The sequence below is a fragment of the Xylona heveae genome (assembly GCF_001619985.1).
Source record: "Xylona heveae TC161 unplaced genomic scaffold L228scaffold_4, whole genome shotgun sequence".
NCBI classification, from domain to species: domain Eukaryota; kingdom Fungi; phylum Ascomycota; class Xylonomycetes; order Xylonales; family Xylonaceae; genus Xylona; species Xylona heveae.
In genome coordinates, this window is record NW_017264196.1 from 1,378,105 (window position 1) to 1,401,903 (window position 23,799).

Here is a 23,799-nt window from a genome sequence, read left to right on the forward strand (position 1 = left end):
CATCTCATCTATGCAAGAACAAGACAACTCAACTCAGATCCTCATCACATCGTCATAGTCGTCATCATCATTAACAACCTTGCCATCTTCGTCATAAATCAACTTGCATCCCATCAACCACCAGGCCGAACTGAGAATCTCTGAATATTTTTAGCTTTGCGTTCTTCTTTCCATTTGCTACCCCCTATTCTAAGAATCGAAAACCGACATCTCTCCCACAAGAAAGAAAAGAAAGGGAAAAGAGGCAGCAAGCTTGCCCCGTGCATAGTCCATCGTATCAAACGAGTGTGGGTATGACGTGACCTGACGCATTTCTGTCTACCTTCCTAGCGTAGTAGATTCCAAGCTGGACAAGGCGATGCCATCCAGTGGGAAGGTGTTGGCAGACAAACGAAAGGGCCGTGGCAAATGCCACTAAGTAAAATAATTCTGACTCGATCCCAGCAAGTCATGTCATAAGTACAAAAAAACGAGTGTATGTGTGAGAGAGAAGTGGAGAAAAACCAAAGGAATGTAGATGAAGAGGAACCCGAAATGGTGTTTTTGTTGGTAGTGCTAAAGAGCGACGAATCTGTGTCAACCAGGTGATTCCAAGCCAAGACACCAGGTCTTGCGAGGCAGAAGAAAACTCATGAATAGAGTTTTATGCATGACGACACCTTCAGTCCGGTAAACTTTCCGTCAATTATGCACCACATTCGTCCGCTCAAGGACGCTTTTACATGTCCCAGCGGTTACCGTGACGGGCACGGCGGTGGACAGCGCGACGGGAGGTTGCTCCGGTGGTGCCAGTGGACAATGGAACGGAGGAGGTGCCGGAGGAGGTGGCAGAAGTAGTCGAGGTTGAGTTACCGACCACACCATATTGTGCATTCTGGCAGGAGCCGCCACATTTCTGGTAGAGAGAGAGAGCACCGCTTCCACCGCAGTACTCGCCATCGTCACCATTGCACTTCATCTATCGCGAATGTTAGCCACTTCAAAAAGCAACGCGAGAAAAGAAAAGAAAGGGGGCTCTTACGGTGCATTGTCCCATGACGCCGGGAATAGGAGCTCGGCCTGAAAGAACGCTGTTGTCGCAGTAGCATTGGCTAGCATACTCTGTGCCGGCATAGGTGTAGCCCTTGGCAGAACAGCCCTGGACACACTTCTCAACGGTCATCGCATCGTCGGAGAATGAGTAGCCGTTCAAGGTGCGCGTGAAGTAGTTATCGCTAGCACATCCAGCGTACTCCCAGCCCATGGAGTGGGTGAGGTCAGTGTAGAAAGTCTCGGGCTGACCAATCTTAGCATTGTTGACGCATCCCTGTGTTGAGCCCACGGTCTTGCCATCGTTATAAGCGTTGCATCCAGGAAGGAACTCGAGCACACCATCAACCTGTTCGTCAACGGAGGGAGGGATCTTGCAGCTCTGGCAGAAGGAGTCATCGTAGAGCTCGAAAACAGGGCAGTCGGTCAAAGCACCTGAGTCGGCAAGGCAAGTGTCCACTGCATTCTGGAGGGTGGGAACGTCCCATCCATTAACCTAGCATGGGTTAGCCTGTGCCAATGCACCAAAAATTCGTGGGTGATGACAGAACATACAAAGTCACCGTGGTAGCCATAGCCAGTGGCATCACCGCTAGACCAGACAAAAGGCTGCTCATCGCCGTACCAGTCGTTGGCAAATTGGTTCACATCCCAGATGACTTCGTAGAACAGAGAGATGAGGTGCTTAGGGTGCGAGGCCGGGCAAGGGCCATCGTTGTACGCAACACTCTCGGGGTACGCGACATGCGACTTGTGATCAGGCGAGTCAAGGTTCACACCATCCCAGCACGAGGGGAAGTAAACCTGAGCACGGAGACCGTCCGGGCAGTTGTTGTTGGGAAATGCGTGAGTCTCAGCGGTTGCGGGACCGTTATAGTTCAAGCACGCATAGCTGACCGCCTGTTGCTCAAAAGTGTCGTTGTAAGTGTGCAGGAAAGGATTGCCGGCAAGCATGCGGAAGCCCTCAGGGAAGGCCAACAATTGGTCGTTGTTCGGTCCACCACGCTGTCTGCAGGATATGATCAGTCTTCTTTGGCCCATGTCCTTCGCCAAAGCTTCACTTACTCATAGTAGACAGTGGCACCGCCAACCTGAGGAACACTGATGAAGCTACCATTTTGGGCATGGTAGTACAAAGTGGGCACCCAGTAGTTGGACATGTCCTTGGTGATGGGGCAAGAGGAGCATTGCGAGTTCCGCGCCTGCTGGTAGGTCATGTCGAAACCGAATCCGTTGCCACCCATAATGGTGTGGACGTGGCCAGAAATTTGGCCTGGCGAGACAATGGGGTCTGCACGCTCGTGGATAAGGTTGCCAGGGCAAGGCATACGCCAAAAGGCCATGGCTGGACTTGCCAACGAGGCTGCTAGACCAAGGGTCAGGGCACTGAACATGTTGGAATGCATCGTGAGCGAGTGTTGTTGGTGGGCTTGTAAAAGCAAGAAGACACAAGTGAAGACAAGGCCTGGTCAGAGCTTGGAAAACTTTTAAAATGGTCGAAAGTAAAAGACGGTGGCAGGTCGGTCAAGATCGGTCACCGGGGGTGAAGTTGAATCAACAAAAGCACGAATAAATTTTGCAAAGGATTGTGGGGTGCGTGGTCGAGTCTCGGACTCGTCGACGCAGAAAGTAAATGAAGAACGAGAGTGCGCTTGCAAGAGAAAGAACAGAAACGGGTTGAAGAGAAAAGAGGCAAAGGGAAGAGAGCGGATAATGATGGGGAGGAAGGCATTCAAGTAGTTTCGAGCGAAGCTATGAGCAACGATGCGGATCAAGCTAAATGAGCACTTACTCCTTACCCGTCCACAATTATTCATTCAAGCGTACGCCATCATATCGGGAGATCCCTGCACGCCAAATGCAAGCGACATAAGATGCGCGACAGCTGCACATGGGTATCAGAAGGGATGGGAGAAATATTGGAGACATGGGCCGTCTCTCGGAAATGGAGGCAGAAACAGAAAGCCACCGAACGCAGGCGTGCACCGACCAGGCGAGGAGGAGCTAGAAGGCAAAAACCGTGGATCAGGTGTGTGTGGGGACGAAACCAGGGTCTGTGACTAAAAGACTGGGATGCAAAAGCAAAAAAAGAGAAGAAACAGAGCGGGAGAAAGGGAATGAAAGGGAAACCTAAGGGGGCGTGAAGCTAAAGCGGGACCATCATCGGGAGAGAAGAGAAATAAGGCGGCTCCCAGTCGTTTCAGATGTGCAAAAGGCGGCCCATGTTGGATGATCCGACCCTATGGGAATTAAGCGTGAGGCGGCCGAGCGTGGAGGTGAGGGTCGACGTGGGTCCATCCCTGCAAGCGGTTGCACAACGTCTATTCATCGCAAAAAAATTATTCGATGAGGCGTCAAAGACGAAAATGAACAAAGAGCGGTAGATTAAAAATAATGACATCAATTGATCATGCTTGATGCGTCACGTTGAGCTGTGAGTGTTGATTTGGCAAAGTAGAAAATCTGTGAGTTTCCACTGGTCAACGGAGGTCATTGTGTTGATGTCGTTCACATTGAGTTTGTTTGGTTCGCTTAAGGACCCCCCATTGTAAAACCTTCCTGTTCCTGACAGAAACAGAAGGAGCGATGGCAAACACGTCGCCGAAATACCTTCGGTACCTTCCCGAAACAATGGATGGACCGGTGACTTAATTCGCGAATCCACTGACTTGATCCTAGGTAGGTTTTTCCTCAACTGGTGATGTTGATGGAGATGATTATCATCACTATCACCTTTCCTTTCCGTCATTGAGGATTGAAACATGTAAAAATGGCCGACAATCTTCTTGTCTCATGGGTCCGTTGTAGCGAAACATGTGTGTCTCTCCGTTGATGGCCCGAGTCAACCTTGCGATTCTGCAGGTACGCCCGTCGGTGGTGCCGTTGATCGGTCCAAGGCTTCCCGTGTCTGATGTACCCGTGTGGTGCCCACGACCCACAGTCACCATACTCTTTGCAGCAGTCGGTCAAGTATCCAGTACACGTCCCACGTCTCGGCCCCTTCTGAACCCCTCCCTTCTTTCCCTGTACCGATCATCTTATTGACTTGAAAACAATTTATTGGAATCATTATTGAATTAGCCAGGTACCTAAGGTAGTACTCCGTAATAGGGATCCATTCCTCCGGCGTTATAGAGATCCCATTGTCCAAAATTCACATTCTCCTCGACACATCGGCCTAGCATCATACTCTCTCAGGTAGTTTCAAACGGTTAATTGCTCAAATTTACTCCGTAGTCCTTGCACTTTGTCTGCGATGCTTCAACTTTGTGATTGATGCTCACCGTCTCCTTCGGTCTTGGCTTCGCGTGGACTGCGATGCATGTCCCCTGCAATCTCTCATCGGCTCCACCCCCCTGGTAAACAGGCTCGACACCAATCGAAGTGGTCTCTCTTACTCGCAACCAACGCCATCGGCGCATCGCCCAGGGGGGGAGGCGTCTTTCTCGATGTCTGGTTGGGTCGATTTCCCCTCCCCATCGCTAATAGTACCTACCTGCCAATCTGTCATAGCAGACAGGCAAAAAGGCCAGGAAACAGAAAGCTTCAAAAACGGAAATTACAAACGTCCGCTATTATTATCATTTCGTCCTCATGATTGTTAACGTCTCTGGGGACAAAAAAGCTGCATCTTCGATTATTGAATCCAAGAAATGGAGCTGCCGACACGCTGATCAAACCAAGGCGACGGCTATCGTGGACGCCACTCCTTCCACGTACGGCCATTCTTGCCTTAGCTGATGATCTAATTGCACCGAGTAACGGCACCGACACCCGATGCGGTCGGAGCGACGTTTGGAAGGAATCCCATTTCACGTTGAACCTAATACTGTGTACGTACTTTTGTACGGTAGTCTCCCAAGTATGCCTCCATCAGAAGGTCGCACTGACCAGACCCCCTCCGTCCGATCCTTTGGTGTTCGGAGTCCATCAAAAAAGGTCAAGCAGCTTCGCTTTGATTCTGAAGCTCCACTACCCACGCGTTCAGAGGATTAAACCCATGCAAAAAAGCTACACTGTTGTTCTCCGCCCTGTCTTTCTCCCTTTTGTTCTGCTCTTGCTCCTTATGAGACCCACGATGCCTGATCCACCTATTTCGGGCCAGTGTGGATGCCTTTGACTGAGACTCAAAGCTCTGTTGCTGAGACTGGTCTTCCCATTCTTTCTCTCGTCTTGCCGAGAATATCCTTGAAGCGGCGAGGCATCCGACTCGTGGAGCGTTCAACATGCAATTTCAAGTCATGCATCTTTCATTTCCGGCAGTCAGTCTAAGTCAGAAGCTGAGCCGCGCGCCTTGGCCGCAGCGGTAATAACAACAATTTATTCCAGTAATTACCGGCGGCTCTGAGAGGGTAAATTGACTGGCAATAGACGATGTTGTGGGCTCTGAGAGCAGGGTTACGGGAGCTGGCGGCCCAAGCGACGCCACCACAATTCAACTGGTCCATCGTGGAAAACCGTGCAGCTGATAGTGGACATGGGGCGCCGCAGTCGATCAGGACTACCCGATTTATCCTTTGAGAATGACCTCCTCAGAGAGCTATTCCATAAGCTGCCCCTCCTGGTCCGCTTTTTCTTTACTGGTGACGATTGATGTGGTCGCGAGTGGCGTTCGATCATCGACAAACCTTCTTTCACTGTCGGCTAGATGCCAGAAATTTCGTTCACTGGTGCCGCGCCTGCTGGGTGTACATTATATTCGGATCCATTAGGTGTCCAGTACATTTACACGTAAGGGACCAGGCTGATAGGGCCTTTGATGGATCAAAAAGATTTCCTTTTGATCCTTTTTACAGATCACTAAAACGCCCTCATCAGCCTACGAGATGCCCTGACGTCGGCTCAAGTGTTCCTAGCAGCAGTGACGAGGAAAGCACCGTTAGTTGAGACTGCAGTACGCTCTGCTTCCTGCGGGGATCGACAATGTATCAACGATGGGATCTGTCGGAGGCGCACGTGGTTTTTTGTCGGCGCATATCCCAAATCGAATACATGTCTCACGTCTCCAAGCCGAGTTGTGTGTACATATTTGCCTGAGGCTTTTTGCCACCTCTGCTTATCCTGGCTTATCGCGATTGCTTTTCTTCCGACCCCTCACTCTTTTTGTTTGTTCCTCCTCCTTCTCGGTAACTAGAGGCAGCGTTCCTCTGCAACGTCTCCCTGTTCAAGGAGGCGTGCCCGTGTTACCCTGAATACACAATTCCGTGAGCAGTCCGCCTCCCACGATAAGAACTCGATCGTAGGAATCGAGGGCTCGCGCCCTTCTTTCCCCTCTCTCGGGTGACTCCCAAGCCGTCAGGTTTGCAATGTCCTACGGGCCTGAATGGAGGAAATGCAAGACTTGCGGACCGAAAGACAGATCCAGACCACTACTAACAGTCCGTACTGACCCACAGAACTGCATGCTACGTAATCTCCCTTCTCCTTTCGGTGGCCCTCTTTTCCTGAGTGCCGAGAACATGAAACAAGACCGCCTCGCTCGAGGCTCTCGGCCAATTCCGTCGACCGATCAGTCTTCGTGCGTCCCAGGGTCGTCTCAAGGTCCATGGCCACGATCGATGCTCAGGAGAAAACTTCTTTGGTCCCATCGTCCTGGCATGGGGCTCACCGGAGGCCTCTATGGTCATCTGATAATACATCCTTGGGACGAAAATTTCCATCCTGTTGGTTTGAGTCCATCCGACTCACGGACTCAAAGACATTGTCGTCTGGAAACAATCCTTGATCCTTGGAGATGACCGTGCGTTATCGGAAGACTTTCCTGAGTCCCTTGGGCGTCAAGCATGTCTGTTGCCAAGCTTGCTGGCTCGCAGGTTACACAATTCCAAAGCGGCCCTACTTTCTTCAAACATTTTTCATGCCTCAGAAGAAGAGCGCTTTTCTATCAAAGAGGAAAACTTCAGCCTCTGTCCCTCCATGAATTTCAATCCAGCAATGTTCTACGTCACCATTTGCCATAGAAGCCTCACTCACTCGTCTTTTGTCTTTCATTCCTCGGCTTCCTTTTGGCTCATTCTAAGACAATGCATTTCCATTCCCACACTTACCTGCAGCCTTTCATTCTACTCTTCATGACAACTACATATCAGTTTGATAGACCATGCGGACCCTTGCCACGGAATAAGAACCTCCTGCAGAACCTTGCCATGCGTTTCAGTCGATCTATGTACCCGTGCTTATGCTTCACACCCCCTCTCTCATGACCCACAACTTTGAACGCCTTTGTTTGTTTGTGTTTGATCGCGTCTTGAGTCCAGCATCGGAGTGCCGACGACTAGGGTCCGGACAATCAAGCCAAACAACGGATATGAGGGGCCTGCCTCCAGTATTTGCTTTTTCGCTCAACACCTTTTCCCGCCCCCACTCTCACTATTATATGGCTACCAACCTGGTATTTGACGTACTAATGTACAGTTTTGATCACACCGCCTGCTCCCCGCTCTTTTCGTGTCTCGAAACAAGCACTACCCGCATATGTAATGCGGTGAAGCATTCCATGAAGGGAGCACGGCATGCTGTGAGGCGTGTGGTGGGGGAGGGGCCAGATTTCACACACGCATACAATCATTGTCCATCACAATCTCTTCCGATTCTCTGTCACATGGACATGAGGTTCTTGGGCTAGGTTGATTGCAAATGGTCTTCCTGGCAAAGTTTTCACCTGCGTTGCAAACCGGCCCATGTCTTCTCTCAATTTTTTTTTTTTTTTTTTTTTTTTGGCTCAATGCATTGACCCAACATGATGCTGCCAGTTATCCGACTTACAATCTGCGCAAAGAGGTCAACATGAATCCCTGGCTCAGCTCGCAATTCGAAGCAACATTTATCATTTCTTTTTGAGCACTATGTGATGAGTCACATTGGGGCAATGGACGAGGCGGTAAATCAAGTATGTGGAGTTGATCTGAATCTACTCGTAGTCCAACGATTGCCTGTTACGTTTTCTGCTATTTTTTCTTTCTTTCTTTTTGGTAACCCATTCAACGATAGGGAGGGAACTTCCAGTCTATGAAGCCCTGATGGAAGCTATAGGTCTCCCATCCTACTTTGGTATAGATGTCTGATATCAGAAATTGATCCTCCTTCTTACAGCACAAATTAACCCTCCAATACCTCATTCTTTTCTGCTAGAAGACGTCTTGGAGGCCAGCGCGTGAAGAATTGAACATACAATGTGTTATGAATCTTGGGGTATCCTTCTTTCCCAACCAATGGTCGCGGGCTTCTTGGGTCCGGAGAAGAGAGATGAATAGTCAGTGTCAGGGACGTCTTTCCTTCCATCAAGATTGAAAAATTTCATGTGCCGCACCAGGGTTGCCACAATCACTGTCAAGTTGACATAGGCAAATTTCTCTCCAATGCAGCGATGACGACCTGCGCCGAAAGGGAGATAGGGACTGGCAGTTCCCTTCGAAACTGTTCCATAGCCATAATCAATCATGTCCCCGTATCCTCCTTCGTCCTCGTGATTTTCCCAGCGATGCGGATCCCAACGAGCAGCGTTAGGGAAATACTCGTCGCTGAGGGCAGTCACGACAGGTGAGGCTAGGAGAACATTGTTTGTCGGGACGACATACGGCGTGTCTGGAACCGGGAGGGGATTTTTGACCTTGCGCATGATCGAGTGGATGGACGAGTGCAAACGCAGAGTTTCTTTGATCACATTTTGGTGGAGCGGGAGCCGCTCTAGGTGCTGATACTGCAGAGATGGAAGGCTGCCACTGTCATTGGCGAGGTTGCTGACCTGCTCCTGATATAGCTCTTCGATAATCTCTGGCTGTGACGCCAGCCGCAGCATAATCCACGAGCCAATGGACGAGGAGGAGTGCTGCCCGGCCATTAAGAGGGTAATCATCATGTGAGCAATCTCCTTGTCTGGAACCGGTCGTCCGTCTTTATAAGTGCACCGCATGAGGTTCCAAATCATGTCGGAACTCTCCCGGCTAGGATTTTTGCGACGTTCATTGATGATATCCATGTAGATGGCTCTCATGCGTCCATGTGCAGCATCTCGCTTTCGGTTCTGCGGCAGTGGAGCCGACGGAAGCATGAAATTGATTGGAGTGAAGCCTTTATCCAAGTCATGATATAAATCGGCGAATTCGGCAGTCAGCTTCTTGCGCACCTCCTCGCCCTGTAGGGCACGGCCGGCAGTGAAGATGGTGATTTCTGCCATTGCTGCAGAGATATCGACAACGCCCGAGGGACCTTTGAGGTTGGGCGATGATTTGATGTAGTCAAGGACTTCTTTCTCGATCAGCTGCACATGTGATTCGAGTGCACGCTGAGTGAGGCCGAATTGGATAAACTTCTTCTGCTCCATCAACTTGGAATTGGGGCAATCGTAAACAACGTCCGAGCCGAAGACGGGCGTCGTGAGAGGGCTGTAGACCTCTTCAGCGTTCACATCTTGTAGTCTGCCATTAAGAATGAATTCATTTCCCTTGATGCCTAGATAGACTGTGGTTTTCCGGCCGAGAAGCACGAATGTAAAGATGTCACCGTACTTTTACCAAACGGTGTCAGCAATGGCTCTGATATATGACGGAAATAGCTGCCAACGACAATCGACTGACTTTTTGTCTGCAAGAAGAAAAAAAAGCGTAGGGATCCAATCCATAACTAATTGTATTGCCCAAGAATGGGATCCAGTGAAAAACAAGTGGCGGTTCGGACTTGTTCTGAAAGAAAACCTGACGGGTAAGATTCAGACCAACCAACACCAGCACGCCTACAGCTGCATAGACACTGGCTTCAACAAGGGACAGCATGGCGTATGTAGGGTGGAGAGAGGAAACACAAGAGACTGAGAAATGAAAGAAGTTTTGTCAACAGTCAATACACGCTCTCGCAGGCGGTGGTACATGCCCTATACCCCGTGACGTAGAATATCAATAAGGTGTGCAAATAGCCAAGCCATGTCTCCCTTTTTTGTATTCGTTCAGAATACTAGATAATTCCACCCCATTGAAGGGTAGGGTCACTGTGGTATAATGGGTGAGAGTCCCAAGGGTTTGACACCTTGGAACAAAGAAGAGACGAAATCATGGCTTGGCTCCGGACGGGAAGTGGGAAGCCGAGTCAGACCACTTCCCAAATTCGACGTTAACAGACAGATGAGCGGAGAATCCACATCTTGAAGTAGTCATATTAATAATAATGCCTTGGCATCGATACGGATATTCTTTTGGCCCTGCTGCCTGGTCATGACTCGGGCATGTTGTGTGTTTGTCTGGTGGAAATACGGATTGGGCCCTTAGTACAAAAGCTAACGGGTAAGTTGACTCCACGACGGCTCGGTAGGCATTAGATCTCGGGATCTTTTTATCTTATCTATACATCGTGCTTTAGAGAATCCAGTCGAAAGGAAGGCATTTACTACGCACGTTTCCACACGTCAGTCTGGAATATTGAAGTTTTTAGCCTCGTTATTGATTGAACGCGTCAATCATATATGAATATGATCGTGTTCGCTGGAGCGATAATGGAAGAGCGAGGTTCGGTCCCATCCTTTCCTTGCATTCCTGCAGCTCTGCTTCTCAATCCATCTACTCATCACCTCCCTCCAAACCAAATAAAAGATCATCGGACCAGACAGGAGGTGACTAAAAGGCTATTAGTGTGACCGAAGCTGGAAATTTGAAGAGGAACCTACCCGGCCACCGTTCAAAGCCAACTGTTTGGCCACCTCTCTTACGGCTTCTGTCAAAAGTGCCATTTGAGAAAGGGCGCCATCCGGAGATTCCTTGTTTTGACGTCTTTTGCCTGAGTTTTGGGATGCAGTCCCGTTCTTCACCATACTATCATGGCGTAACGCGAGGCAAAGTGACTTTGAAGCCTCTATGACTAAATTTGCTTCAATTTTACCTGCGCGCAGATCTTTGGCTAAATCTAGTAGGCCTTGAAGCTTTTTTGAGAATTTCTTAGGAACCTAGCAGCAATATTAGCATCCTATTGCATGATCACCACCTTCAAGGTCTACGAGTACTGACGCGAACGCAATGATGTCTTCCACGTTGACAGCGAATGCAACACACACATCCTGCACGCGTCTCGCAAACGAACCCACTGCTCGGGGCTTTCTGAAACTGGTAGACGCAGCGGCCGCACCAGTTATTTGGAGAGTTTATTGCGTGATATAAACCGCTCTGAGGGCCCCCCTTGAGCGTCCTGATTATCGTATCCCTCAGAATGACGTCCGTCACCATCCCCTGCCTCAATGAGAGACTCGTTTTCAGGAGCCTCAGCCTCACTGGCAATAACTCCAGAAGTAATGACGGCGGGCAGAGCAGGATTAGTCGCGCCGGTTCCTCCGTTAGTCTCTGGATTTAAAAGAATTAAGAGCTTTTTAGTGCCGAATACGATCATGTCCATGTGCCTCAACTGGATAGTAACTCCCCCAGTAGGCATAGAGGATTGGATGCGCAGACCAAGAAGCGGCATTTGTCCATCAATGGTTGGCACGACTGAGACCCCGTGCTGCAATGTTTTTAGGACGACACTAATCATCATTTTCTCGGAGACCATGTCTGGAATAGAATTAGCACGATACATGAGGAAAAGGAGTCCCTCTGACTCAGGTATGAATTATTCTGCCAAATACAAGCCATCAAGTCATCTTCAGAGCTCTGTTGGCCCGGTTCAGGGTAGCGAAAGACACGAACCCATCCTCCAGGCGAGGCTTTATTGTCGTAAATAGAGTAAGAGACGGGCTCAGCACCATCCTCAGTCTGAAATACCCGACCCCACAAACTCTGACCTTCTTGACCAAGCTCCCGAATAACAATCTTCTGAGTATTCATCTTGAGAACTCAGGAGACTCGGAATAGGTTGGCCGGCTTCTGAGTAACAAAGATTGGTGTGATAGAACTGGGTTTGAAGTGAGGCGAGAGACCTCATCGGAACTACGAAGTGAATATTCACTCATATCTGGCACTTCTACTTGGCTTGGCTGCGAGGTTATGACTGGGTTTTTTATTCACTTCGAAACCATAAAGTGTACGAACCGTCCAGATATTGTAGAGTCGCGGTGCTGCTTGTGTGGTGTTTCCGCAGCGGGATCGCCGTACCTACCCGTGTTTGACTAATCCCCTTTGGGAGAACAATATCAACTTTCGTGCACCCCAATCCGTACCTTGATATTGTTCATGATACAATTGGGTCCATTCAGAAGAATTTGGACCTCTCTCAAGGCTGCTACATGAAAACGGTTGGACTATGTGAGGATCAAGTATTGTCCATACTTTTCCAGCGGCATGCTTCTTATTTCGCTGTTCAATCGCCTAAGAGCAGCTGGATTGTCTTTTCATTGTTCTCTCCTCCGCGAGATACATCTTGTCAACCTCACTCTCCGGCATTTCCGCGAGCTGGGCAATTTTATTTGATGTCTATTTTCAGCTTCAAAATTCTAAAGTTAATGAGTGGTTGATATGTTTGATATTGTCTCACGAAGCGGAAATCAGTACAATATTTTATTTTTCCATCCCGTCAACAATATTGTTGACAATGCATAACGACCCAATCTGAAGTTCGCTATGTTGATAGCTCACTACAATATTCTAACAGTCTTGGGGACTACAATATATGGCTTGTCTGCCTTTTCAAGGGACACAGTTCTTTTTAAGATCCTCATTTCCAAAATATCTCCCTCTCTTTAATCTGCGAGAGATTTCGACTTTTTTTTTTAAATAGCGCTTATCTATTTTTTCCAGCTTTGTTACGCATCCTGTTCTCTCCAGAACTTCTCCCGGTGTTGTCCAAGCAAATCATCAGATAGTATCTGTCCAAGAAACTCATCAGATACTATCTGTCCTCGCATTTCTTGTCAGTCATTTGAAGGAACAGCGAGAAGCAGTCATGTCTGCGTCAGCACCTTTCGATGCGTTCAATCAATCTTTCACCCTGCTCTTGCCGGACAAGACGCCCTTTGATGTATCCATTCAGGAACTGGATGCCTACTACAGTTATGGAGTGGATATATGCATCAATTACAGCGTACAAATGGCCGCCTCGGCGGTGCTTCTTCTTATCCTGCTCTTGCTCACCAAAGGAGAAAAGTGGAGGTCTCCTATTTTCCACCTGAATGTCATCTCTTTGGCTCTCAATACCATTCGTTCTCTCTTGCAGACTCTCTATTTCACCGGTCCTTTTTACAAAGCATATGCCTTTTTCGCGGGAGACTATTCACGAGTACCTCGGCATCAGTACGCAGTTTCCGTTGCTGGTATCGTCCTCACGTTCCTCCTCCTTACGTGCGCAGAGATATCTCTCATTCTGCAGACACGCGTGGTTTGCGTGACATTGAAGCGTACGCATCGAAATTGCATTGCGGCATCGTCCATAATTATTGCTTCTCTGGCCATTAGTTTCCGCTTCGCTCTGATGATCAAAAACGCAGAGTATATCGTCAAATTAGAGAGCTTCACTCCCTTCAAATGGCTAGCCAGCACGTGCAATATCACCTTGTCTATCAGCATCTGCTATTTTAGCGGCGTCTTCGTGACAAAATTGGGCGTGGCGTTGCATCAGCGACGGAAGCTCGGACTGTGCCAGTTTGGACCCATGCAGGTCATTTTTATCATGGGGTGCCAGACGCTGATTATTCCTGGTCAGTACTTTGTGTTGTCTCTACATTTATATCGCTCAATTACAAGTCACTGACGAATCGGTAGCCATCTTTTCCATCCTCCAGTATTTCACAAACGTCCCGGAAATGGGTTCCAACGTTCTTACAGTTGTATCGATTTTCCTTCCCCTGTCTTCGATGTGGGCCACGTCCTCCACTTACGGGCAATCCTCGGCATCCAGCGAGCCCTCTGCAAGACAAAAATTAATGAGTAGCTTCACGTCGGAGTCTTCGAGAACGCCATTCAGTGACGGTAGAAGCTCGAGTCCTCATCAACCCCCGCGTTCTTCACGTCATCATCATTCGTCGCCACTCGGAATGTCCTCATTTTCGAGCGGTCATCTTTCTCATCAGACTTCCCCCAGCATTGGCAGCAAACATCTTGGCCTGTCTAGCCATGTGGAGCGAGATGTCGAAGCTCAGCATAACGCGCACACCGAGGACGGTGCTATCAGGGTGGAGCGGAGATTCAGCATGGCGAGTGACAGCATTTGATCATGAACATGGGAGCGGGGCAGCCTACTTTTTCCTCTGTACACACCATTCTCAATGTAAACAAGGAACTTGGGCGGAGTTCCATGCGTCGAGCAAGCGAAGTCTTTCAAACTTTAGATGTTACAATTTTATTTTATTTTCCCCGTTTATTCAGATCATATTCTTCGAGAAGATTTTTTAATTTCCTACTCTTACTTAAAAATAATTGACTAGTTATTAAATAGTCTTCCCCTCTTAAAACATGATTCGCACCATGCTCTATTAATAATTTCCATTCTTTGCGCCTAGTGGCATGGGTGGAAAATCCTTAATTGTAATTTGTAGTCGTAGAGACCCTGAGTACGACAGATTTGAACCATGGTTATGTTGACCCTCGGTACCGTTGTGTGAACATTTGTGACTAATGAAGCACTGGAACCATTCAAAATAAAATTGAAAAGCGATATTATCTTCATATTATATCCCAGACAGGATTAAGCAGAGTCTTGACATGGCTTTCAGCGAGATTTACGTTGAAGATGCTGTGTTTCATTTTGGGCTGGACTCCTTGAACTCGATCCTTTACAGATACGGATCATCTTTGAGAAGTGACTACTGAGGTCCCACAGTGCTATGATCGCCCCAAATCGCTAAGCATCAATTGGTGAAATGAGATGAGACATGGCCGTACTCAATGTAGGGACATCGAGAGAGCCGTCTGAGAATAGAAAAAAGCAAGGTGAGGGAAAATCTCGCCGCAAAAGAGCCGAGGGCGGAGTGCCGATTATTCCGGCCTGGGGGCGCCAACGAGGCTCCGGCGGCAAAGGCGAATATCGATTAAAGCGGACCCGCACAGATCAAGCATCATGCACAGGGTCCCACCTAAATCTGGCCATAGGCAAATGAAACTGCTTGTCTTGTGCTACGGAGAAATGAAAACTCATCAATCGTATGAGCCAGCCAACGTCAACGACGTCTACTCCGCTATTGTTCCGCTCTCGGACATAACGATTTTAACGGCAACCACCGCAACTACGAGGACGACGCTGCTGACGGCGTCCAACTTGCAATTCTTAGGAGCGTTTACAATCGAGTCGTGTGGGTGTTACATTGCAGATCCTATTAAGAGTCGAGCACAAAATCATCCTTTTCCTCCAGCGTTGTACTGGGTGGATATCTAACCAACATTGAAGGCCATCAATTACCAAATTATTTCCGAGATAAATCCTTTTCGCGTGCAGGGAACAGCGGTTGAACAGAGGAAGGGCCTGTTCGACACAGTTAAGGTACGTACCCACCAATGGTTAGAGTCTTCTTTGGTGGGTTTTTGCTTCTTGGGTCTCGTTCGTTCGCTCAGTCAGCGTATTTATTGGGGGCCCCGGTGGGGTATTTCAGCGGGTACAATTTAACACGAGCCAAGTAGTCGATACATATTATGCCGTGAGCAATGCCAGCCTAAATAAAGTACAGGCACACGCACATCAAATCACTCCATGTGGAAAAGTGACTTGCATCGGACATTCCCCCGCGTCTCCGCAAGATGCGCCGTTGGCTCCTTCCCATTTGGATGATCATAATCTCTCTCCTTCCTTCTCTCTGTTCTCTCTCTCCTCCGTGTCTGCAGGTTAAACTAATCTGTAGTGGCCTTTTTTCTGCCTTGGGAGTCCCCCCTCTCATATACTTCCCCTTCCCGTCTATCATCCCCCCTCTCTGAACAAGCCTTCATACATTGCTCCTTCTCTTCACTCCCTTTGCGAACCTTAATCTCGTTTTGGGTACAGAGGTATCTGCTCAGACTCTCTACAATTCTATGTCCAACCCGGCTGGCACCTTGCGAGTGTTACACACATCCTTGCCGACCACCTGAAATTGCGGACGACGTCGCGAAAAGCCACCCCATAAGCATTTCCCGGCCAGTCGTTTGCATCATTGTGCGCCGCAGGCCGCTCGATCGACACAAATTTGACCTTTTTCAATTCGACGCTTGAACCTTCTTTTTCCCCGTATTCCAAAGGAAAAGGGCGGGGAGATTACCCTCACGTCTTCAAGGTTCCCCCCCAGTCAACCTCGGCTGTGTCGCTCGCAGTATTACGACAGTGGGAACGGAACGTGACGTCGCACTTTGAGAGAACTCATCCTGTGCGTTGCATTACTTGGCCTTCGCCCTCTTTATTGCTCGTGTTCTCCGACATGAGCACAACCTCCAATATCAGCAGACATCCACAAGCTTTGACCACTTCACACTCATCACGATCCTTCGGTGCCGCTGCGTATCATACCACGTCCAATTCGCTGTACTATCAGAGTTGTGCAGCAAATCTCTCCCGGCCGGCCTCACCCACTGCTGAGTTTGCTTCGACCTTTACCACCGACATGGCTGCTGCTCCTTCGTTAGCTCCTTCGCAGTCGATGGGCTCCTCTCCATTTATGCCCTCGGCCCCGCAGACAACAGGCCCTCGAGGCCAGGCGCCATTTCACCACCCAGCCGTTGCCCGGACTTGGTCCCAGCAACCTCCGGCTTCAGCATCAGCCGTACCCGAAGCACCTCATGCATCGGCATATGATACCCAGCAGCAACCGTCAGCGACTGCAGGTCCCTCGGCGACACTCCCATTTCTCCGAGATTTCAACTTGGTAGCTGAGGCAGCAAAACGCGCACAAATGGCCGTCGTTATGCGCGACCTCGAAGGCGTCTCTCTCTCATGAAACGATCGCACTCAATAGACGAAACATGACAAGCCCCGTAGACCACAGGGCACTGTAATCCTTTTGCAAACGAATTATGGCACTATCGCAATATATAGAATCCTCGTGTGGCGAGGACGAACAAGGATAAATTTGGAACGATGAGGGAATAACATTGGAGGACCAAACGAGAAACGAGCTCCATGATCCGATATCCGTTCGGCAATTATCATAGTAAACGCACACGATCACGCGGGCTGGCGTTGCCCTACTATTCTTTACACCTTTTCACTTCATCCATCACGAGATCATTCGTTCGAGACGATGCATCTTTTGCTTTGCTTCTGTCCCTATTGCCATATGGTTACCATGGGTGACCATTTTCGCATTTTTACTCCCCAACAAAAACCCACAAGAAATCTTGTGTCTGAAGTCCGTGACTTCCATTGGGTATCGATTTCCTTCGTTCTTTTTGAGTTTTGAATATTTTTATTCTTTAAGTTATTATATCCTTTAATTCGCCTGGGTGGGAAAAGGGCAGCTCTCTCGGTCTCTTTTGTTGGCCGATAATAAAATGAAACGATTTACGACCAGTGAAATAAATATTTATTCACCTGACAAAATTTGAACATGCTTATTCAAAGTGCCTGTGCGAGATCATTTTGTCGAGACTAGTAGCCCTTGATTTCTGTGCAAATAGATCATATCTTTCCGTATTGCTTTTATTATGGGTGTTTTGTATTAATGGTGGTGATGATTTCAGCCTCATGCAGCTTGCCGGAACGAGCCGAGGCAGGAGACGAGGGCACTTGTGCTTCCAAGCAGAGCTGAGGCAACCGTCAAATATCTCGGAATGCGCCTTCCGCTGAAATCATGAATAATCTTGCGCTGAAAAACTTCAGGTTACATGGGCTATTGGCGTTGTTGATGATGGGACAGTCTACGCCGCACCCCATCCCCACAGAGCCTCAATCGATTCAGTTCGACGGCAGCCGACCTTTCGCGTCCAGCGCCCTCATACGTGGATTCGGCTTTTCGCGCTTAGACAATACCGTCTGAAACCCACTAGTATGCGGCAAAGCCTTTTGCGAAGGAGAATTTACTTGTTGCTGACCATTAAATCAAATGCTGCTTGAAGTAATAAGATCCCAGTCTCAGCAACAGCCCCCCTGAGCTTCAAAGACCAAAAGGGAGCCAGCAAAGTGACAGATATGCCGTTCATGAAACCAATGAGCTCATCCTTTATGGAATATCCTCCGCCAACTTCCACTGCTGTATATTTGTCTCGAACCGCCGTTCAAGGAAATTGCGGGATTGAGTCGATACTAATCGCCACTTGGGGGGCTCGCAATGTAGCTGTGAAATGACAGCCTTGTGCAGGTATCCGGCTCTAGAGTACTAACAACATTAGGGTCGCAGTGTGCAAATGCATGGTATATTGTGCCAGGGAGGCTCGGGATTCTCAGCCTTGACAGTTAGTCAAAGCTCTAACCATGTCTCTCCCGTCGTCAAATCATCTGCTTGTTTTCTGGCCAACCTTTCTGCTCTGGAAAGGACAATCATTCACTTCCATGTTCTATTATGATGCTCGCATCTCGTGATTGAATGAACAATTTTCTTGATTCACTGTTAAGTTGTTCTTTCTTGATTGGAGAGGAGCCAATACTCCTTCCTCTTTCGTTTTTACGCGCACTTTCTCAATGGTCCAAGGATTCATTTGTTTACTTCTAATAAAGCTGCCCTATGGCAATTCCACCAACAATCATCTTCACAATTTTGCATTTACTCACTCTCTTGGACCACTTGGCAGCGCTACCTTTATGGCGTGCACGGTGGGAATAAAGATGGCTTGCAGTTTAGAGCAACTTCCATTTGATATTCTTTTCCAAATCGCATCTGCACTCCCATTAGAGGATTTTGTCCATCTCGCCCACGTGAGCAAACGCATGCGATTATCTCTGCTTGATGAAACACTCTGCCGAAGGGTTGTAAAGGTACAATATCTGTTGATGCAAGGCTTACAGCCGGCTCGCCCATCATTGGGCGCTGCAAATAGGCTAATGAGAAATCTGATAGAAACAAATACCCTATGCAGAAGAATGCAACTTCGCCCAACGTGGCATGATAACTTACGAACGGGCTCTGCTTCGCACATATGGCAGACGTGAATCCTACGCTACAGCACGGCCGTTTTCTCTGTCAACCCTAGGATATGGCGCCGTGTTTGTCTACAGGCAAGGAATGTTGGCCTATTCAACTGAGGCTTCGATCCGCATTCTAAGCATACATGTTCCACAATCATATGAGCGGGTAATTGAGATCAGCTCTCTCTGCTGGGGTGCCTTTAAACAGCGGAGACTGAAAAAGGGGTTGGTGAAGCCTGTCCACTACAGCGACGGCGTCTTGGTATGCTTACACGAGCGCTCTCCAAAATCCCATTATGTACAATTGTTGGCAATCGACGTCGATACCGCCAGCTCGGAGCCAGGCAAGCTACTGCTCTGTGAATCTGTCATCCGCTGCGACCAATATTTTGTCCGAAATGACTCAGACTATCTCTACTATGGAACTCGCACAGGAGAAGGAGTTCTCAGCGAAACCGCAGAATGGATCCTAAGTGGATGGTCATTGCGTGGCGCGGAAAACCCGACTTCTGATCCGTTTCAGCTGCACAACTTTTTTGGGGATGAAATGCTCGTATCTGTCGCCTTTGAGGTTTACAACGGCTATTTGTATGGAGTGTCAAACGAATTTCCAGAGGAGGACTATGATCCAGAAGAGGCACATCATTCTTGCTACCACTTGTTCCGCTTTCCACTTTGCAAGTTATCCGAGGACACATTCGAAGAAGATTATACGATTTGGAGGCGCAATGATGCTGAGGGCGTCATTTTGAACCACTGGACCACTATTTCGCTCTGTCCAAATGAGGAGACAGGAGAGTTGATGATTATTGAAACTCGTCGAGAGAGTCCGAACATCCCCCAATACAATCAACGAGTACATTTTATGTTACCAATACGTTGGAGAAACACCGATTCAAAGTCAGATACCGAAGACATTGACGGCTCAGATCTTGAAGGCTTCTACGCTTTTCCTTCGCAGAGTCCTGAACTAATACCAGCTGACACTGCGCATCCTGTGCAGACTGGTCCTGCCATGGGCACATCACCTGGCAAGGAGAAGCTAAAATTTCAAAAACTACGGATGCGTCTTCCACGGCATGTGCATCCTGGTGATGGTCCGAGTAACACTCCACAATCAGTCAAGCCAGATGCCCCCTTTATCAAAGGAAAAACTGCATTTTGTACCTACAACCCGGCCAGCAGAGCATATCTCGACGTCGTCAATGACGAATTGCCCGCTTCTGAAACTAGTGGATGGCGTCCGGTACCACGCATGCGCATCCGCGTTGGCTCCCGTGTTCTCGCTCCGCCAAAGGTTGACAGATATGGCATTCTGGTCAAACCATTCTTACATCCCATAACAAAAAGACGACTTGAAGGCATGGAAGAGGGATTTATTGACAGAGGAATAGCACTGTGGCCTCCGAACGAGGCTCCTGATAGAATGTTTCGCCTGCTCAACCCCAGTGCAGCTGTCAAAATATTAGAAACTTTTGCAGATGAGAGAAGTGTCGTTCTCATCATTGGTCCACCGCAATCCCTTTCTTACAAGAATTCGATTCCCTCGTCGCAAATCACGCTCATTAGTTTCGACCCGAACATTTGTTTCCCTGGACTGCGTTCGGTGGAATGGAAATCGAAACGAGGTGGCCGGTTTGGCAAAGGCAAGGCTACCTCTCAGGTTGGGCGCCCAGGGAAAGCCGGTCCCAGCAGCGAGCCCAAAGGAAGCGCGAATTATGATGCAACAAACCTGGCGGCTTGGGTAGCGGACAGTATCAATACACCCAACGCTACTCCTGAATCTGAACAATTCAAGCGCAAGAGAGCGACTTCAGAAACCCCCAGTGATTCTGACTACCTTGCGAGCCCCGAAGATTTCAACGACATTTTGAGTAGCGACAGTAGCGACGAACCTAATCCTTCTTCTGCTTCCAAGAAGAAAAGAAAAGAACATCACCAGATGACTCAGTCACTGGAATCTCTCGATCTCTTTCAAGACTCAACGGATCAGCGGAATGCATCATCAGAAACCACCGAACCGGGTGCTACTACCCCAGGGTCGATTACCCCAACCGGTGACATCACACCGACGAAGAAAACCTCAGAGTATCCTACAGCCGCACAGAGGTTGGCAGTACTTACCTGGAGCATTCCATGCCATGTGCCAGCTGACCACCTCTTTGATCCTGACGGAAATCTCGTTCACATCGATGATATTCCTTTCGAATTTTCCGACGCATCTGCCACCGATTATATGACATGCTGGGAGTCATCTGATGAGCGACACTCGCCGGCGAATACAGTTACCGGATCTCACATGACAAGGAGTCAAGATATGACAGACTCGACTGGGTCTCTAAGTTCCGACGTTAGCGATACGACGAAGTCCATGTCCGAGCTGGATTTGAATGAGACTGAGTCTTGTGCAAACGCTGAATCGGCTGAAACAAACATGCCAAAGTTTGAAGAGAGACCAGAGAACGAAAGTCACTCGCCGACGGTTCCTGAGGTATTCCCTGTCGCTGCCAATCTCAATCTTGGTGGCGGCCCTAGCAACATTACCGATATGGGCGATATTGTTGGTAATAGTGGTGGTGTTCCTGCCGATAACATTGCCGTTGGATATGCGAGTGCCTCTGAAGCCGAGGATGATCTCATGGACGAAGAGTCGGCAACGCCGCGTGCTTGTACTGCTTCTGGCCCAGATGCAACGCCCAAACCTGCAAGAACGGATAAGTGGGCGCCGTGGTTCTCGATCGAAGATGCGCAGTATTTGACCTGTGGAAAGAGCGTGAAGTTTCCCTAGTGAAAGATGATGCTGTCTTTCATTGTGAACCTCGGGCCCTTCCTCGCCACCTAATTTTGTTTGTGGCCTGGATACTGTGCGGTTCTTTACTAGTTTTTGTTCCTTTGCTTTTTATTTATTTTTTCTCAATTCCGCTCCCCTTAAATTAGAGCTGCCACCTCTTCAGGTTCGCGTACGCCTTTATGGCAGAACTATGAAGCGACGACCCTAACAGGTTACAATCGAGAAAGCTGGCTTGTATGTCCAGCGATTAGAAAAGAATAAATACCAGCATTGATAGCCGCGTGATGATGATGAAAATGCTATTTGAAAGTTTTCTGTAACATACGGGCTCGGGGGTGTTTTCAATCTCGGTGTCTTATCCTTTTTTTGAGCAAACTATTGCGGGATATGAGAAGATCACAACACAAAATGGGTTCTTCGGGTCCTACAATTTGCACGGCTGCGTAATTCACTAACAATAACTATGACTACCGATTCGCTCTCGCTGTGGAACGCCCTAAATGCTGTTGTCCAATCCAAGGGGCCGTAAACGCTGAAAGATAGAAAAATGACAAGTTGGGTATTACAAGAAATAAAATGCGCTGAATGTATCGGTCTCTATATCTCTGCCAACTCACCAATCACCCAGCAAGAATTTGGTCTACTGCGACGCACTTTGCAGCTCAGCAACGGCGAAGTATCCCTTGTTTTCGACAACGCCCCGATCCTTGACCACAGCAGTATACTTGACGACCCACTGTGGCGCCAAGTCTCCCGTGAACCTGTCACGCTCTTCATTCGCGGAGCCTGGCAAGAGTCCAACACCTCCCTTCTCCTCCGGTCCCAGTAACTCTCTCAACGTGCCACTTGGAAGAATATTCATGCAATCATTGTGCGTCAGAAGCTCAATCTTTTCCTGCCTCGCCAGCAAAATCAACGGTTTCGGCACAACGCAGCAGTCCCGCACATTGATCTGGTCGACCGATGGCCGCACGCGAGTCTGTGCCAGAAACTTTGTCAGACGCTGGCTGCCGAATTCTGCAAGGCCCAGACGCAGAATCAATCCTTCGGCATGCAGTTCTTCCAGGACGCGCCATGTCGTGATCATGCTGGAAATGTCTTCTATCCCGACGCCACTGGCCGCGCCGGATACGTCGGCTTCGTCAACATCATCAGAGTTTGACTCATCGCCGGCGTCTTCGGCGTCAAACGCGATACCCGGGAATGATACGATAAGAAGATCAATCGACGAGACGCCCAACTCTTTCAGAACGAGATCAATGGCTTCCCTGGTGTGTTTGCAGCGCTCTGAGACGGGGATTCCGGGAAGATAGAATAGTTTAACGGTAATGTCGTACTGGGCGCGCTCTTCGGCAAGGCCGGACTGTGAAAAGTCAATGGAAGGAACGTAGATGATTCCATTGTCGTCATCGCGTGTAGTCCAAGTGCTGATGGAGACCTGAGAGGAAGATGGAGATATAGAGACTCCGTTGCTGGAATCGGATGCGGAGGGCTCAGAGGATGTGCCGTTTTGCTCGGCATGAGGAGGGGTAAACGCTTGTTGATGTTGCGAGTGTTGGAAGTTGGCGCGCAGTGAATTGGTCAGTTCCGTATTGGATTTCTGGCTCGGGCGGCCAATAAGCGGATTGTCATTTATGATGTTGCTGTAATGGCAATCAGTATGAGTCACTGACAAACGAAGGGCCTGGCAAAGACTTACGAGGTGGATAGTATGAGTTTGGTCATGGTGAAAAAAATTAAGGCTCCGGAGTAGCTCGGTGAGGATACAAATTTTATTGAAGTTTTCTGCGCTAGAAGGATATCATCCGCCGTGTAGAATGGAAATGAGAGAAGTGAAAAGCTGGTAGACGACTTGAAAGCCCCTATGGAGGAGAGGCCCAGGAGGATATACCACGCGATAACCCCACGGCGGGGAGGTTCGGGTCACCAAGTCATGGTGGGGCAATTTTTATGTCGCCATGTCAATAGTTTAGTGTTGATTTTGTGCAAGCGAAAGGGAGAGCACAAAAGTGACAAAGCTACCCTGGGGACTGAATTCGCTACCACCTCTC

General features: G+C 48.8%; 7 protein-coding genes across 7 annotated transcripts; 4 read left to right on the forward strand and 3 right to left on the reverse strand.

Moving 5' to 3' along the window:
* Positions 1-718: 718 nt before the first annotated feature.
* Positions 719-2,423, reverse strand: L228DRAFT_267562 (putative WSC domain protein; the record flags this gene model as incomplete). Its single annotated transcript, XM_018335001.1, has 4 exons — positions 719-958; positions 1,022-1,525; positions 1,585-2,038; positions 2,095-2,423. The coding sequence occupies 4 exons, from the start codon at positions 2,421-2,423 to the stop codon at positions 719-721; spliced, it is 1,527 nt and encodes a 508-aa protein (XP_018189128.1).
* A 3,044-nt stretch (positions 2,424-5,467) lies between these two features.
* L228DRAFT_120022 (hypothetical protein) lies at positions 5,468-6,266 on the forward strand. The gene is made up of 2 exons (XM_018328982.1): positions 5,468-5,760; positions 5,848-6,266. The coding sequence occupies exons 1-2, from the start codon at positions 5,678-5,680 to the stop codon at positions 6,161-6,163; spliced, it is 399 nt and encodes a 132-aa protein (XP_018189129.1). The 5' UTR covers positions 5,468-5,677; the 3' UTR covers positions 6,164-6,266.
* Positions 6,267-7,723: 1,457 nt separating this feature from the next.
* L228DRAFT_246373 (Cyp51A) lies at positions 7,724-10,260 on the reverse strand. The gene is made up of 2 exons (XM_018332398.1): positions 9,606-10,260; positions 7,724-9,535 (listed from the first exon to the last, which is right to left on the reverse strand). Exons 1-2 carry the CDS (start codon positions 9,798-9,800, stop codon positions 8,207-8,209), a joined length of 1,524 nt encoding a protein of 507 aa, XP_018189130.1. The 5' UTR covers positions 9,801-10,260; the 3' UTR covers positions 7,724-8,206.
* Positions 10,261-12,472: 2,212 nt separating this feature from the next.
* On the forward strand, positions 12,473-14,296 carry L228DRAFT_282287 (hypothetical protein). Its single transcript, XM_018335982.1, has 2 exons — positions 12,473-13,636; positions 13,701-14,296. The coding sequence occupies exons 1-2, from the start codon at positions 12,886-12,888 to the stop codon at positions 14,147-14,149; spliced, it is 1,200 nt and encodes a 399-aa protein (XP_018189131.1). The 5' UTR covers positions 12,473-12,885; the 3' UTR covers positions 14,150-14,296.
* Positions 14,297-16,318: 2,022 nt separating this feature from the next.
* L228DRAFT_238128 (hypothetical protein) lies at positions 16,319-16,834 on the forward strand (the record flags this gene model as incomplete). Its single annotated transcript, XM_018331003.1, has 1 exon — positions 16,319-16,834. One exon carries the CDS (start codon positions 16,319-16,321, stop codon positions 16,832-16,834), a length of 516 nt encoding a protein of 171 aa, XP_018189132.1.
* A 1,781-nt stretch (positions 16,835-18,615) lies between these two features.
* Positions 18,616-22,005, forward strand: L228DRAFT_282289 (hypothetical protein). Its single transcript, XM_018335983.1, has 2 exons — positions 18,616-18,807; positions 18,890-22,005. The coding sequence occupies exons 1-2, from the start codon at positions 18,634-18,636 to the stop codon at positions 21,743-21,745; spliced, it is 3,030 nt and encodes a 1,009-aa protein (XP_018189133.1). The 5' UTR covers positions 18,616-18,633; the 3' UTR covers positions 21,746-22,005.
* A 66-nt stretch (positions 22,006-22,071) lies between these two features.
* On the reverse strand, positions 22,072-23,674 carry L228DRAFT_260382 (glutamate-cysteine ligase modifier subunit). The gene is made up of 2 exons (XM_018334255.1): positions 23,448-23,674; positions 22,072-23,391 (listed from the first exon to the last, which is right to left on the reverse strand). The coding sequence occupies exons 1-2, from the start codon at positions 23,471-23,473 to the stop codon at positions 22,389-22,391; spliced, it is 1,029 nt and encodes a 342-aa protein (XP_018189134.1). The 5' UTR covers positions 23,474-23,674; the 3' UTR covers positions 22,072-22,388.
* Between the last annotated feature and the right edge of the window lie 125 nt (positions 23,675-23,799).